Below are 17,212 nucleotides of genomic sequence, written 5' to 3'. Positions count from 1 at the left end.
CTTCTGTTTCATGATTTGCAAGCAACCCAATTTTCTATTTTCATTCTTTTTCTAGTGGTTGGACATTCAGCATTCTTAATGTTTTACTATAATTTGTCTTTAAATTTTTAGCAAACATGCTGGCATATTTTCCTACCAATTTCAAAAACTATTATCTGTAAGCTTCCCTTGCTGTCACTTATTAGCTCTTCTACCTTTGGTAAAGATTTACCCGTTTTCACATAGGTCTCTATTCTTGTAATTATTCCTAGTCATTTCTTTGTTTGTTTTTGTACCATCTAAGTAAGATTTTTTTCTTTTTATTTTCCACGTAGCTTATAGGAACTATTGCCTTTTAAAAATATTTATATTTCACATGATCACATTAATAAACACTAGTTCTAGTGTCTTTCCCATTGGTTCTCTTGGGTTATTTAGGTGAAATATCATATTATTCTTGTAACAATTCTGACTTCCTTTTCAATACTGATACCTCAATGCTTAATGGTCGCAAGAACTTCAGACACAACTGAGTCATTGCAGTAAAAGCAGGCACCCTTGTTTTGTTCCTGATTGATGACTGTGAAATAAAGTTAAGGTAGGGGGTGCCTGGGTGGCTCAGTCAGTTAAGTGTCTGCCTTCAGCTCAGGTCATGGATCCTAGGTCCTGGGATCAAATCCTGTGTCAGGCTCCTTGCTCACCAGGGAGCCTGCTTCTCCCTCTGCCCTTCCCCACTGTTCATGTTATCTTTCTCTCTCAAATAAGTAAATAAAATATTTTTTAAAAAATAAAGTTAAGGTAGCTTTATTTTATTCTAAGATTCCAGATATAAGGAAGGAATGATGATTTTTAAAATATAACTTTTCACTATTACTGACTGATCTATTTGTTTTCATTTATAGATGACACACTGGAATACATTAATTGAATGCCTCACTTTGAACCATTCTTATATTCTTGCTATAGACTCTCATTTGTTTACATTTGTTTAAATACACCACTGGATTAAATTTGCTAATATTTTGTTTAAATTTTTGTACATAGATTAATGAGATAGAGTATAGTTTTCTGTGTGTATGTGTGTGTGTGCGTGTGTGTGTGTGTGTGTGTGTGTACTTAGACTGGCTAGTCTTGAAATCAATTTATTTTAGCCTCATTAAATGAATGAAAAGATTTTCATTTTCTTCTCGCTCTGCAACAACTTACGTAACTTGGGAGTAACATGAATTGAAGACTGGTCAAAACTCTTGAACAAAGAAATCAGTCATCTCTTCTGTGATCATTAATGGGTTTTCTATCTACTTAGGTTTTCTATCAATTTTCATAATTATTTTTTTGTTGAAAATGTGGTTTCCCACATAATTGTCCATTTCATCTAGATTTCCAAATTTATTAGCTAAAAGTAGTTCACAGTACTCTTTTATAATTATGTATCTGTGTTCATATTCCTTTCCTTTCCTCCGATGTTTACTTGTATTCTCTCTCCTTTTTCTGAGTCAGAATTGTCACAGATCACTTATTTTAGTAATCATTTTTAAGATGATAATGTGGGTGTGTAACGTAAAGCAATTTGAAATTCAAAAAGGCGTACTTCAAAGAAAAGAAAAAATAGCGCTCTGAAGTTAAAATCCCAGGTGATTCCCATCAGTTTGGGAAGTGAGGATGAGTGGAAGTAGAAAGTAAGTAATAGATTATGCTAAATGTCTTGATATTTTTTAGCAAGGAAAACTTACAGATAATAATTTTTGAAATTGGTAAGAGAATATACCAGCATGTTTGCTAAAAATTTAAAGACAACTTCTAGTAAAACAGTAAGAATGCTGAATGTCCAACCACTAGAAAAAGAATGAAAATAGAAAATTCAGTTGCTTACAAATCAAAAAACAAAAGGTTACAACAAAGAACAGATAAAATAGCATGATAAATACTATAGAAGTAGATGACAGGTAGATGTAAACATATAGAAAGCAAAATTAGGCTCATTAAATAAAACAAAGGATGATTTCTTAGAAATTTATCAATATACAGGCTAAAAGAATGCACCATTTTTGATACATCAGCAAATAGAGAACATATAGCTAATAAAAGTACATGATTAAATAAAGACACTCTCAACAATATAGTGGAATTTAAAAAATTTCCTGTGACTATTTTTTTTTGTAACAATTAAGGACAGTATCATCTTAAGAAAAAAGGGAAGAGACTTCCCACTGAACCATAGGCATGCAGTAATTCACAGCAATTCAAAGAGATAGTAGATTCCAAAACATTAGTCTTTAAACTGGGTCTTAAGTGCTCCTGGGAGGAGAAGATGACTTTCCAAGGGATATATGGGTTTTTTTTTTTTTGATATATGGGGTTTAAGGGAATCAATATTCAGATCCTCAAATTACATGTGTATTCTCGCCTAAAGCTGGTCTTGCTGAAATCAAAATCAACTTCTCTTTCAAAATTTTCCATCTACTACACAAAAGAAAGACATATTTTTCACTCATCCAAAAATCCTACCACAATGCATTGCTCCAAGATTTAAAAGCCTCTCAAGTGGACAATAGAACAACTCAAAATATATGAGAGCAGTGAAGCCTCTTCTAAATAAGCACCATAAATCAATCCATCAAAGTTAAAAATGGGAGCTTTAATCAGCTTTTACTTACTATGTTTAGTAATTATTTATCACAGTTTTGTTTCTGTTGTCTTTAATCAGCTGTATACTAGAAATCATAAAGCCAAGAGGAACCTTTCAGAAGGATTTAATTTCTTTCACTCTCTCCATGCACACGCACACACACACATTTGCATAAGTATATATATACAAATATACTCAAATGCACACATTTTTAAAGCAAAATAACATTAGGATTCTGTGAAGAAGGAAAATTTTAAACACAACTTCAAGGAAAAAAAGGAACTATGTAAAATTTCTGAAGGTCAAAGAAGAGCATATTTATGTATTTTTTAAATAGATGACAGAAAGCATCAAGTCACTATGATACTGATACTCTACTGCATTATAATTAAGAGTGATATAACTGTTCTATTTTTAAATGTCATAGGGGATCCCTGGGTGGCTCAGCGGTTTAGCGCCTGCCTTTGGCCCAGGGCAGGATCTCGGATCAAGTCCCATGTCAGGCTCCCAGTATGGAGCCTGCTTCTCCCTCTGCCTGTGTCTCTGCCTCTGCCTCTCTCTCTCTCTCTCTCTCTCTCTCTCTCTCTGTCTATCATGAATAAATAAATAAATCTTTAAAAAAAAAAAGACGAATAGGCCAGAAATAAAGTCCTTTGTAGCTATTTAAATATTAGATTAAAAGTAGAGATACTTAATTTTAGGTCTCTACTAACTCAGTAGGGACACACTCTTGTAAATTCTTTTAAGAGATGCTACAGTAAGTATGTGGTTCAAGAACAATGTCATCTTGAAAACATTATGCTAATGAATTCACACAAAGTTCCAATAGAATGGAATCTCCATCACAGTTATTTAGTCTATCTTAATGAGTATAACTAATAGCAACACATTGTCTCTCAACTCTCTAAAAATAATATGCGTCTATGCTAGACTATGTCAGACACTATGTAACATGTCATACATAATTAAATAATGTCTTTTACTTTCTGTTCTCTCCAAGCATATCTATATTAGTTACCATTAATGTTTCCTGGTTTTTATTACTTCATTTTTGTTTCTCCCATTGTGGAAATGCTGGCTAAGAGACAGATCTCTGTAACTCCTATTAGTAAAACCCAAGCCTTTTGACAGCTTAAAAGTTTGCTGGATTGATTTCAACAAACAAATGCCTTATTAAAGATTTTTAAGAATTCAGAAGAGGTCTGGGAGAAAAAAATCTACTCTAGTCACATACTTGTTTACAATTATATATATATATATAATTGTATATATATATGTATATATATATATGTATATATATAAATGTTCTTACAAGAAATCCATTTCCCCTCAATGGGATATTATAAAAACATTCAAGTATGTTTAGATTGATCAAATATCCAAATGATTCTCAAGTAAATATTATTAGATGGTAAATTGTTCACTAGAAGATGATTTTCCAATTTGTTACAAAAACATTAAATTTAAAAAAAACATTAAATTACTGATTTACTTATTAAGAGACTTGAGACTTTATTTTTAAAAAGCAAGTACAAAGTAAGATCTTCTGATGCTTTTCTTGATAATTCAATGAAATATTATTGAAAATTGCTCCAAATTTTGTTTGTATTAATCTATATTATTTCTTACCTAAATTCTATAATCTATATTAATCTATATTATTATCTTACCTAAATTCTCCATTTCAGTTAAATGTAAAATGGACTAGCTAATGATAAGTAAAAAGCAATGAAAAATGTAGAAAAAAACCTAAGTGAAAATGCGTTGATGCATATGCTTATGAACTTTTTCTCTCTTTAAACTTGTCTTACGGACACCTGGGTGGCTCAGCGGTTAAGTGCCTGCCTTCAGCTCAGGGCATGGTCCTGGAGTCCTGGGATCGAGCCCCACATTAGGCTCCCTGCATGGAGCCTGCTTCTCCCTCCGCTTATGTCTCTGCCTCTCTCTCTGTGTGTCTCTCATGAATAAATAAATAAAATATTTGAAAAAATAAAAAAAAATAAACTTGACTTAGACACACAATTCGAGGATCAAATTTCACCCTTCCTTTCATATTTCCAAAGATAATACTAGATTTCCTGTTATTCTAATAAAAATATGAAAGTATGGCAAAATAACCAGTGTCAAACAGCAATATACTTTAATGGCTGATTTTGGATAAATTCACTGAGTGAAATATAAGAAAAATAATGTTTTTTCTTTTCAAAAAATGGAGTGTTTAAAATGTAGTGAACAAAGGAAGCAAATCATTGTTGAAATTCACCTAGGCATCTAATGTGGACTCTTCCTATCTTCCTTCTACTCCCTTATATTTTGAAAGCTGAAATCTATTTCATATACCAATTTATTTTATTTTATTTATTTATTCATGAGAGATGCAGAGAGAGAGAAGGAGGCTTCATGCAAAGAGCTCGATGTGGGACTCGATCCTAGGACTCCAGGATCATGCCCTGAGCTGAAGGCAGACGCTCAACTACTGATCCACCCAGGTGTCCCCATATACCAATTTGAATACTGAATATCTGTATCACCAATAATGGACCTATTTACCATAAGACAATTGGAAGTGCAACTAGGTCCAAAACTCAGCAGTAAATTGAAGCAATATCTGGGTAACCCAAAACAAACTTTGAATTAAAAAATTATAAAAAGCATTTGAATTTTTATGAAAATTAGAAATACTTTTTTAAAGATTTTACTTGAGAGAGAGAGAGAGAGAGAGCATGCACGTGGGGAGCCCAGAAGGAGGGCAGTAGGGGAGGGAGAAAGACGAGCAGACTAAACTAGAGCATGGAGCCCAAGGAGGTCTCAATCTTACAACCCTGAAATCATGACCCGAGCCAAAATCAAGAGTGGGACACTTAACCGACTGAGCCACCCAGACACTCCAAATTAGAAATACTTTTTTTTTTAAAGATTTTATTTATTTATTCATGAGAGACACAGAGAGAGAGAGAGAGGCAGAGACACAGGCAGAGGGAGAAGCAGGTTCCATGCAGGGAGCCCGACGTGGGACTCGATCCCGGGGCCTCCAGGATCAGGCCCTGGGCTGAAGGCAGCACTAAACCACTGCACCACGGGGCTGCCCCAAATTAGAAATACTTTTATTTTTATTTTTATTTCTTTTTTTAAAATTTCTTTTTAAAGATTTTATTTATTCATGAGATACGCAGAGACAGAGAGAGAGGCAGAGACACAGGCAGAGGGAGAAGCAGGCTCCATGCAGGGAGCCTGATGAGGGACTCGATCCCGGGTCTCCAGGGTCACGCCCTGGGCTGAAGGTAGCACCAAACCACTGAGCCACCCGGGCTGCCCAGAAATATATATATATATATTTTTTTTTTAAATATTTTATTCTTAAGTTATCTCTACACCCAATGTGAGGCTTGAATTCATGACCCCAAGATCAAGAGTCACATGCTCTACAGCTGAGCCTGCCAAGCTAGGTTACTTTTAAAAATAAAAATGTAGGGATCCCTGGGTGGCGCAGCGGTTTAGCGCCTGCCTTTGGCCCAGGGCGCGATCCTGGAGACCCGGGATCGAATCCCACGTCAGGCTCCCGGTGCTTGGAGCCTGCTTCTCCCTCTGCCTGTGTCTCTGCCTCTCTCTCTCTCTCACTGTGTGACTATCATAAATAAATAAAAATTAAAAAAAAATAAAATAAAATAAAAATGTATTCTGCATAGGAATAACCAGTTAAATTTATCAATATTTAAGATACACATAGATGTATAAATAAAAATGTATTTTAAAATCCAAACCAAGGGATCCCTGGGTGGCTCAGAGGTTTGGCACCTGCCTTCGGCCCAGGGCATGATCCTGGAGTCCCAGGATCGAGTTCCACATCAGGCTCCCTACATGGGGCCTGCTTCTCCCTCTGCCTGTGTCTTTGCCTCTCTGTGTCTCTCCTGAATAAATAAATAAAATCTTTAAAAAAAAAAATCCAAACCAATATTAGTAATCTATCAGCTCATCAAATTATGCATATTTGTTTAAATTTCACAACCTCTGAACTGTAACATGTTCCATATATTTGCAGCTGCCAAATCAATTATCACAGTGCTTTCATAGTCATTTACAGACATGCTCAAAGCCTCAAAAAATGTGTACTGCCCAGTTCAGATCTCACAAGAAGATAATCTGCTTATTTATTTCAGCTCTCAACTGAAACAAGTGTTCTTTTCCCTGTCTATTTGGTGCCATGTTTTTCACACTGTAACTCATGCATCAGTGGAGACTATCTAACACCTGTATTTTCTCCAGAAGGCGCATCACAACCTTCTTGCACTCGGGAATGCTGAACAGCGCTTCAGCACTGTGCGTAGGTGGCATTTCAAACAGTGAAGTCAAGAACAAAAAAGCAGGGGAAAAAAGATACTAACAGACCACAAAATGTTCAACTGCTTGCATGTTTGAGAGGTAAAACAAGAAGGCAGAGCATCTCCTTATTCACCCTTAACTCTCAAAGCAATGGCTCCAATATTTGCTAATACAGTGTTCATTGTGACTTTAGAGCGTGTAACTACTATGAATCAGGAGAACCAATCACAATTTCAATTAAGTCCAGAATCTCTTAAGAGGCTACAGGGTCGAGGGACCCCTGGGTGGCTCAGTTGGTTAAGTATCTGACTTTAGCTCAGGTTACAATGTCAGGGTCCTAGGATCCAGGCCCACCATCTGTCTCCACACTCAGCGCAGAACCTGTTTGCCCCTTTTCTCTTTCTCCTCCCCTTACTCATGCTTGCTCTCTCTCTCTAATAAATAAGTAAAATCTTTAAAAAATTATTAGATGATTTGTTTTAGATAAGAATCTCCTTTTTTTTTTTTTTTTTTTTTTTTTTTGAGTAAGCTGTAGGCCCAACATGGGAGCTTAAACTGGGGACCCTGAGATCAGGAATTGCATGCTTGTTCTACCAACTGAGCCAGCCACGTGTCCCCAAAGCTGTATTTCTTATGTAACAAAGTATATTGCTTCTGGGAAAACAAAAATTTAAGTATACTCTCCTTAGTGTTTCTTAAAAATTCGGAATCAAGTCAGTATGCTGCCAGTATTTCCAACTGATAGATAGAAATAAATTTAGGTAAGAAATAACTCATTAGAACAAATCTAAAAAGTCAGAAATGTTCATCAAGTAATCATTTCAAATACTTAGGTTCTTCTTACTTGTACCCAAGCTGGCGACAGATCACAGCTGCATCCTTATCAGTCCACCCATCATCACAAATTGTTCCCCACTGGCCATTGATGAAAACCTCCACTCGTCCTTCTTTCTTATTTTCTCCATCCACCAGTCTGATAGGAAAACCTAAATCATAATTTGAAAGTATTAGAAAAGACAAAACAGCAAACTGATGTTAAAGTATGAGAGACTTTATAAAATACAGTTCATTTTTCACATCAACTATAAAATCAGCTGGGTAATACGAGACAGAGTGAGTGGGAGAGAAGAGGTATTAATAAAAAACTGTATCCACTTTTGCAATATGTTTTGAAGCCTTGGGGTCAGAGTACTCAACTTGCTCAACTATAAATTCCCAGCACGTGGAATAGTGCCTCACATACAAAGGACATGCTGTTTGCTGAATGAATGAATGATTAGCTTGGCAAAATTATGAATAGTCTTATATTCTGACCACTAACTTCTAAACATTAAGAGATTTCCTTAAAGTTGTTTTTGTTTCATGTCTATTCATTTATTCTTGAACATAGCTAGAAATTTATACTCTAAAGCTGAGATCTTTTAGAAAAGCATAAATATACACATCCTTGGCATGCATGGCTATCTTGAATGTGTAGAGGGGGAAAAAAAAGGAAGGCAGCTAACAAGGACAATTTCCATTCCAGCCTTCCTATTTACTAATAATGTTTCCAAAAGAAGGGCTTAAGGCATAAAAATTACTAAGATTTCAAAGTTGAATGGAGATGTTATGTACAGTACGGTGAGTATAGTTAATAATACTATTCTTCATAATTGAAAGTTCCTGAGAGTAGATCTTGAAAGTTCTCAACACATGAAAAAAAATTTCTTGTAACTATGTAAGGTGATGGATGTTAATTAGATTTATTGTGGTGATCATTTCACAGTGTATACAAATATTGAATCATTATGTTGTACACTTGAAACTGATATAATGTTATATGTCCATTATACCTCAATTTACCTTAGTTTTTAGTTTTTTGTTTTTGTTTTTTTAATTTTTATTTATTTATGATAGTCACAGAGAGAGAGAGAGGCAGAGACACAGGCAGAGGGAGAAGCAGGCTCCATGCACCGGGAGCCCAATGTGGGACTCGATCCCGGGTCTCCAGGATCGCGCCCTGGGCCAAAGGCAGGCGCCAAACCGCTGCACCACCCAGGGATCCCAGTTTTTAGTTTTTTTTAAAAAGATTTTTATTTATTTATGAGAGACACAGAGAGAGAAGCAGGGACACACGCAGAGGAAGAAGCAGGCTCACTGTGAGGAGCCCGACGCAGAACTCGATCCCAGGACCCCGGGATCAAGTCCTGAACCAAAGGTAGATGCTCAATCACTCAGCCACCCAGATGCCCCTACCTCAATTTTTTTTTAATGCTGAAGCTAAAAAGGAGTACAAATTAAAATTTTAAAAAGTCATTCTATTTTTTAAAAAGTTGAGAAACTGATCTCTAGCAAACTGAGGTTTATCTCAGTTATGTAACTGAAGTCATTTGTAGAATTTCACATATCTCTATGGACACCAATAAATACAGGGCTATTTAACTGAAAGCCCTCACTGCACCCTGCATACTGCCATGGGTTGAATTGTGAGGTCATAGTGTGGACTCTAGTCCACTATGACTGATGTCCATATACAAAGGGAAGATTCGGACACCAAGATACCCAGAGGGAAAAGACACAGGTCATCTATAAGACAAGGAGAAAGGTCTGGAACAGAGCCTTCCCTCTTAGCCCTGTGAAGGAACCAATCCTGATGGCTCCTTGATTTTAGACTCCAGAAATGTGTGACAACATATATGTATTGTTTAAGCCATCCACTCTATGGTACTTTGTTACAGCAGCCCAAGCAAACTACTGCACTTTAGATTACCTAGTTACTAGAAAGGTCTCTAGCTTCAGGACCCCTAAGAGGTGAACTCAAGAAGTGAAGTAAGCAGCTAAAGAATAAAGCAGCATTTCTGTTTAAACTAACATGAAATCACTAGATTGGCATTTGTTTACTGTTGGCAAGATGGACATGTCCTATTTGAATCTTCTGATTCATTTTTACTTCTACATCCTTGTTCCCCCGACCCCTTTGTTGGCTCTTTAGTTTTTGGCCCTGCCATACTCACTTTGTGGGACAGGCATCATAGTAAAATCCATAGAGCAAATTCAAAATCAACAAATATTTATGGAGTGCCTACTTTATGCACTGCTTACATTAGTTAAAAAGAATTCGGGGTTTTAGCCATGGCACAAAACACAGTATATTTGAAACTTTACATTTCTTATCAATGTATCTGAAAGTTTGGAGGTTTTTTTTTTTGTTGTTTTTTGTTTTTTGTTTTGTTTTCTGTGTGTGTGTGTGTGTGTGTGTGTGTGTGTGTAAAACGAATAAGGTAGAAAGGTGATCCTCAAATAAAAATAAATCCAAAAAGGTGAAATTCTATTCTTAAAGTTCTCAATTTTTACATTTTTGGATATTTGGTCCAAAATTAAGAAAACATGTGCACATGGAATTGGATCTCCACTTTCCATTCTGGGCATTTTATGGGCAGTTTTTCATACCATAAAAATAAAAATCATAAAGTTTTTTTAGGGGATTCCTGGGTGGCTCAGTGGTTTAGTGCCTGCCTACAGCCCAGGGTGTGATCCTGGAGACCAGGGATCGAGTCCCACATCGGGCTCCCTGCATGGAGCCTGCTTCTCTCTGCCTGTGTCTCTGCCTCTCTCTCTCTCTCTCTCTCTGTGTGTCTCTCATGAATAAATAAATAAAATCTTTAAAAGTAAAACAAAGTCTCAGTTGCATGCTTTGCATAAATAATGCATGCAGAATTTCTGAACCTAATTTTAGCCCCTCATTTGACAAAATCGTTGAATTTTCAATGCTTGAAGGGAAAACTGGATGACAAAAGCCATTTTATCAACAACACCTTACTGTTTAAGTTCTTTTTGTTACAGTAGTAATAATATACATGTTTTATATCCAAAACCTTAAATATAAAATGCTTGGGAAAATAAATAGTGCTATTGGGTATACAGTATCTTTAAAAATTTAATTATATATCTCAAACTTCAACCTCCAGTAGAGTTTTATTTTAATTTTCTTGTAACATTGATTTAATACATTATTTTTAGAAAATAATATTTTTACTAGAAGACACAATTTAGCTTAAGTTAAAAGTCAAAATTTTATACTTTGAAGTTAGGTAAGAGACCATCTGACTGTGAACGAAATATCTCTAGGATTAATACTCTGAAATTTAGAATTGGTACCATACTGGGGCGCCTGGATGGCTCAGTTGGAAGAGAATCTGACTCTTGATCTCGGGGTTGTGAGTCCAAGCCCCCCATTGGGTGTAGGGATCACTTAAATAAGTAAAACTTAAAAAATATTTGGTGCAATATTAAAATGAGAAATCCACATACTTGCCATCCCATAAATATCCCCGAATTCACATAGGTGTTAACTGCATTCTTACTAGAATTGCTCTTATTGAATGAGAATATTGCTTTTGAGCATTCCATCTCCCACTCACTCAAATATAAAAAGTGTCTATTGAACAATTGTTAATTTTGAGGACTTTGATTCACATGTAAGTTCAGGTCCACAAGTTACCCTTCAAATACTTGAAAACAGTAAAAAAAAAAAAAAAAATACTTGAAAACAGTAATAATCCAAAAGCTCATTATTACAGTGCCAAAAAAAGCAAAAAAAAACTCAATTATTTTTAAAATGCTATTTTTTTATATCACGATTCCATGATTTCGTTCTCTAAGCTTCTGTTTTAAATATGCAGTCCTTTTCTATAAATAGGGAAATAATGATCTTTTTTGGATGAATAAGTGGTAATGTGATTCTATTCCAAAAGTATATCTGCCTCAACATAATGTTCTTCAGACAAATGAATAGTTAATAGACATATTACGGAAATTAGGACCAAAGACATTTATAATAATGATCATATATTTTATTAATAATTATCATTCTCAGCTTTTTAAATTTTTAAATATATCTAGAATCCTAGAATTAAAGATTTTTAAGGGGAACTGGAAAGATTAGTTGCCTGACCATATGCATATAGTTAACCATAGAGGCCTTCAGAGAACTCTGCTGATAATATTTTGTATAGTATTTCATCACCTGGAGTACTGATACAGTGTGCCTGAATAGACCACTTCATGATCCAAATACCTGGTATCTCGGGCCAGAGTATCCATTTGTAGCAAACAGGTTCTATCTCCCCCAACCACATACAATCACTTATCACGTAAACCTGGGAGGATCAGAAATCTCCCCAAAAAACAAAGGAGCAAGAAAGGAGGACAAATGAAAAGCAAATCTGGAAGCGTAGGGGATGGAGGAAAAGGTTGTATTTCTACTTGTTATAACGCTAGATTAGTGCAGTGCATCGCCATGATCTCACAGTTTATAGAGTATAATGAGGAATAAACTACATACTTTGATAAACTTAAGTATAAAATACAGTTAATACTGTGATTCAATACATTTTGTTGTTTTATAATGTGAAGATTAAAGCTTTGCCGTCTCAAAACAGGAGGATACAACCCTGAGGCGAAAAGTAGGAATGGTTGTGATTATTTTAACACCTATTCACTAAAAAATATGCTAAAGACATAATTTTAGCTATATAATAGAGCCGCGGTAGTGTCATGGCAAGTGCTTTTAATATCTTCCTCTGTATTTTTCATTCATATTTTATCTGCCATCCTCTAGATGTTAAGATGTTAAGAACAGTCAGATGTTAAGTCTATCAAGGACATGTAGTCGCCCTCTGCTCACAAAGGGATCTTTATCCACAAATATTTCCAGACTGTTAGATGAGCTAGTTATCTTTTATCTGACTACAGGTCTAACGAAATTTGGAATTGGGGGACAGTAAAAGACACATACAGGTTATGCTTCATATTCTGGACCAATGGAGAGGTGCAGTGGCTATTGAATTAGTGATACTCCAAAGCTGTGGCCAATCCTCACCCAGAGATGGTCTGTGTCCATTGCCACTTGGGTAGCAGGTGATACCAACATCTTCCCGATGGCTGCAGTCATGCCTTCCCCACTGCCTCCGGGAACACTGAACCAAACTGGATTCCTTTCCTGTGCAGCTGACGTCATCCAACCATATGGGCCCTGTGCTTTCTTCAAAGTGGTTTGCAGAGGCTTGTTTGCCATATCTGTAGCAGTAAAATAAACATTGTGCATAGGAACTGCTGTCTCTCATTTCAAGAAACCACAAAAATAAAACAAACAACCTAATTAAGCATAATGACCCCAGAGGTTAAGCGTTTGTTCTTTCTCCTATCTGAAGGACACAGTTCTAAGAGCAGTGTTCACTCCACATATTTTGATCATCTTAATAATTTTTTATTGACTGAACAGGTACCTAATGGATAACTAATCCTTTTCCCCCATTCATTCTTGTGTTTTAGCTAGAATATAACTCACCAACCAGAGAGAATGAGAGCAAGAGATGGACCCAAATTCCTGACAATGGATTTATAACACCACAAGACATAAAATTAGAACAATTGTCTTGTATCTACAAGAGCCACCAGAGCTCATCTGATTTCATCAGCTTTTCTAGACCTCTTGGGTATCATCCCTTTCAAAATAAAAACTATGTATTAGTTCAGTGATTCCTCAAACTCTACATCCAATCCATGATGTGACTTGGACTTCAGCCCACCAAAATCAGAATAATGGCAATGTTCTTCACTTTTCATAGGGTTACATAAATCTGATTTTTATTATTTTTATAAACCATATTTGTGTTCCAATTGACTATATTTGTAACAATGCTCTACAAAATGTATAATATATACATTGTGGAAATAGGAAAGATCTGCCAAATAAAAAATTGGTAACTAAGTCACAGTCTGTACTTTGATTCATCCTTCCCCCAATTTTGCTTTCTTTGTCCTATATAACCCAAACCTCCAGAAATCACTGGGCTATTAACTATTTAAGGTGTCTTTCAGTTCTAAGAGTCTATGTAATTAAACTCTTACTCATAAAATTTTATGTCACTCGCTTCCTTCACTGAATGTTTTTATTATTTCTGTATAAAGAATAAGAAGAAATCCTTCTTTCTTGCATGAATTTTCCCAATTACTTCCTATGCACTTATTTATTACATTTATTTAAAAAGATGAACTTTTTAACAAATTAAAACGGTGCAACTTTTAATTATTCTAAGATTTCTACTTTGCTAACTAATCAAATCTTAGTGAAAAAAAAATATCCTAAATCTCATATTGCTACTTTGAACTTATACCATTTTTCCACAAAATGCATCCATCTGATTACTATCTGTCCATATCAACTGTATAACAGATGACAAGAGGTCATTTTACTTTGGGATTTCATTTGTTCAAAGAAACCAGAGTTCACCTCTTCCTCATTCCAAAATAGTACTCTGTTTTAGAAATTCCCCTGTAAACCAAAAAATAAGTGTGGCACATGCCTACTCTACCTCCTAACACAATCATTTAGAACTTTTAACAAATATTAGTGAGAATATTTTTAGAACCAGTAAGCCCTGATATTCTGTATATACAAGAAAAATTGAATATATTTGTGAAACAAAATTAACAAAATATGGAGAAAAACTGTCACTCCATTGTTTTCATTAATAAGGAAAAATATGAATATAGTAACTAATAGTATTGATGAATCTTTCTAAATATGTGAAAACAGAATACCATTCTCAGGCCTAAGAGATTCACCTAAAAATGAAATGACATTTATTGAATAATTCTTATTAAACATTAGTATTTATTTGACTAGTATGTCATACCCCTTGACAAGTAATTATAACTGTACTGCCCATGAAAATTCAAACTATTGGGCAATAACATGTATTTATATCTTCAGGATATCATTGTTTATAACAGGAAAATTTAAACTAGCCTAAACTAGGTGGGCACTTGACGGGATGAGCACTGGGTGTTATTCTGTATGTTGACAAATTGAACATCAATAAAAAATAAATTTATTTTAAAATAATAATAATAAATTAAATAAAAAATAAACTAGCTTAAATTATGGTATGAACATTCAATAGACATCATGCTGTCATTAAAAATTATGACTGTTGTAATATAAAGGTAAGAAACATGGATAGAAAAAGTTCATATTTACTATTAGAGCTGTTACAAAGTTATACCCACAAATTATAATGATATAAGAATGGAAAAATTATGGGTAGTTTTTAATTTTTTCCCAAACTCTAATATTTTATATTACTTTTACAAATTTAAAAATATGTTTAAACAAGATCATACCTAACTTGGATGAAAGTATATTTTTAAGATCTAACGAATATTTGCAATTAGCTCTATCTCAAGTATGAAATAATTTTGCCAATTTTTTCAAGCTTGAGACAATTAATTCAAGCATGACCCAGAAATATGAAAAACAAGAAAGAATGGGCATTCATGGGCTTCATTCAAATCGCTAAAAGGCATCATTTGCAGTTACTTCAACCAACTGAAGTCTTTACCCTGGAATGCAGTCTTGTGTGACATGAAATATACTGCCCAAAGTGTGATACTAGCTTTTACGAGGCAGGTCAAGGGTGAGTTCAAAAGGTCATCTCATAAAAAAAAAAAGGTCATCTCATGACAAGAAGGCTGTTTTTCTCAAATAAAAGTGACAATTATCATCACATTTGAGAAAGGGAATAATGTAATACCAAAGCATTTGACGTTGGACTTCCCTGCAATTTTAGACACAATGATGTCAGAACTAACAACATCTAATAGCAGTGATGTGTCAGAAGAAAACTGAGCATTCAAAGCATAGTCTTATTTGAATAGACACAAAGTAACCTAAAAATCATCCACAGCTCTAACTAATTACTTAAGAAGAAGGATGGTGATAGGAAAGGTAATGAAATAAGTAACAAGATATGGTTATTCATCATCATAGAAAATGTTACTGTTTTTTAACTGGGTTGTAGTTTTGTTTTTTGTCTTTCTATATATAGAGAGGTGAATTGGTAGGTAGATAGGAAGGCAGGTAGACAGACAAAGGTAGTCAGGTGAAAGAGAACATGTATTGTTAGTATGACAGAAATTAAAAGTAAGGATTACAAAATGAGAATTTCAAAAATTTAATTTGGCATTTAGCTGCCTTGTATCAACGGGCCTTACTTAAATCCCAGCTCTCGGCAAACCACATATGTATTCAGCTCAGTCCAGCCGTCGTCACAGACGGTCCCCCACAGCCCCCTGTAATACACCTCCAGGCGACCCTCATGGTTGCCTTTACCACCTCCAAGTCTGATGACCCCATCTGTGGTAAGAAGGAGACACAGAGACTCAGCAAATCAATTATCAAAAAAAGGCAGAACAAGATTTTAATTTCACTAGAATCATCACCTATTCAGGTCTCTCTTGAGGCCTTTCTTAAACTTATTTTAGGACTGGGCTCAATGATCTGAGGTCATAGGGTTGTTTCTGAAGTATGACATAACCCGTATCTGTCCTAACAAAATATTCTTTTCCTCTTATTTGTACTCTTATTTCCTGAGAAGAAAAATATATTCTGATACAATTCCAAAGTAGTTATTTAGATTTCTCCAGATTAATTAATACTTGGGAAATGTCCGGCAGCTTCAATCTCAGTAAGTATGAGAAATATTAGTTATTTTCATATAAAAAATAAGAAAACAGTAACTTGGAAATAGTTCAAAATTTTAACTGCAATTAAAAAAATACTGAAATATGGAGACAAAAAAAGCTATTCTAGATAAAGTGTGATCTATCACACCAATGCATTTATTATCCCTTAGGCATTCATAAATTATAAAAACTAGAGTACATTTCTTGCTTTTGTTCTTTTATTGATAATACAGATCTGAATTTGAAGCTTATGAATTCAATGAGTAATTAATTCCCAGAGAACCCTGTTAAGAGCTTCTAGGCAGATATACAATAAATTTATCCCCCAACAAGTAGATTTAAAAGCTATTTCCATGCAAAATAATCCAAACATAGCCAAATGAAACATAAATAATCCAGGGTAAAGGTCAAGCTTTCCATGAATGGTCTCTTAGCAACACGATCACTTCTTAATGTTATACTTTATAGTCTGCAAAACACTGCTACACATTTTACCTCATTTGACCATCACAGTAAGAGTACAAGGCTATACTCATTTGAAAGAGGAGGAAATGGAGACCCAAGAAGACGATGTGCTCTGGCTTAAAAATCTGACATATATTTTATATTTCTATTTTACATAAACATGTTATTCTTCTAATAAAAACATCATCATGTGTAAAACTATGGAAATAAAAAGATATAACTTCAGCATTTCATGGGTCTTCCAACGTTTTTATTTTTTTTAAAGAAAAATTAAAACTCCCAAGTTTTTTCAAGTTCTTTTTACCATAGAAA

The 17,212-nt window shown here is 34.7% G+C and overlaps 1 protein-coding gene across 2 annotated transcripts in view; it reads right to left on the bottom strand.

Annotated features, from left to right (window-relative positions):
• Positions 1 to 17,212, bottom strand: part of PRSS12 (serine protease 12) — a 139,241-nt gene that overhangs the window by 25,256 nt on the left and 96,773 nt on the right. For both annotated transcript variants that reach the window (XM_055342476.1, XM_055342475.1), the window contains 3 exons: positions 15,965 to 16,106; positions 12,789 to 12,985; positions 7,773 to 7,914 (listed from right to left, as the gene is read on the bottom strand). In XM_055342476.1, coding sequence (XP_055198451.1) covers positions 7,773 to 7,914; positions 12,789 to 12,985; positions 15,965 to 16,106 — 481 coding nt within the window. The remainder of the gene's footprint in view (positions 1 to 7,772; positions 7,915 to 12,788; positions 12,986 to 15,964; positions 16,107 to 17,212) is intronic.

This window comes from Nyctereutes procyonoides, unplaced genomic scaffold, assembly GCF_905146905.1.
Source record: "Nyctereutes procyonoides isolate TBG_1078 unplaced genomic scaffold, NYPRO_anot_genome, whole genome shotgun sequence".
Taxonomy (NCBI): Eukaryota; Metazoa; Chordata; class Mammalia; order Carnivora; family Canidae; genus Nyctereutes; species Nyctereutes procyonoides.
Note: the sequence above shows the minus strand (reverse complement) of the source record. Positions and strands in the feature narration are given on the sequence as shown.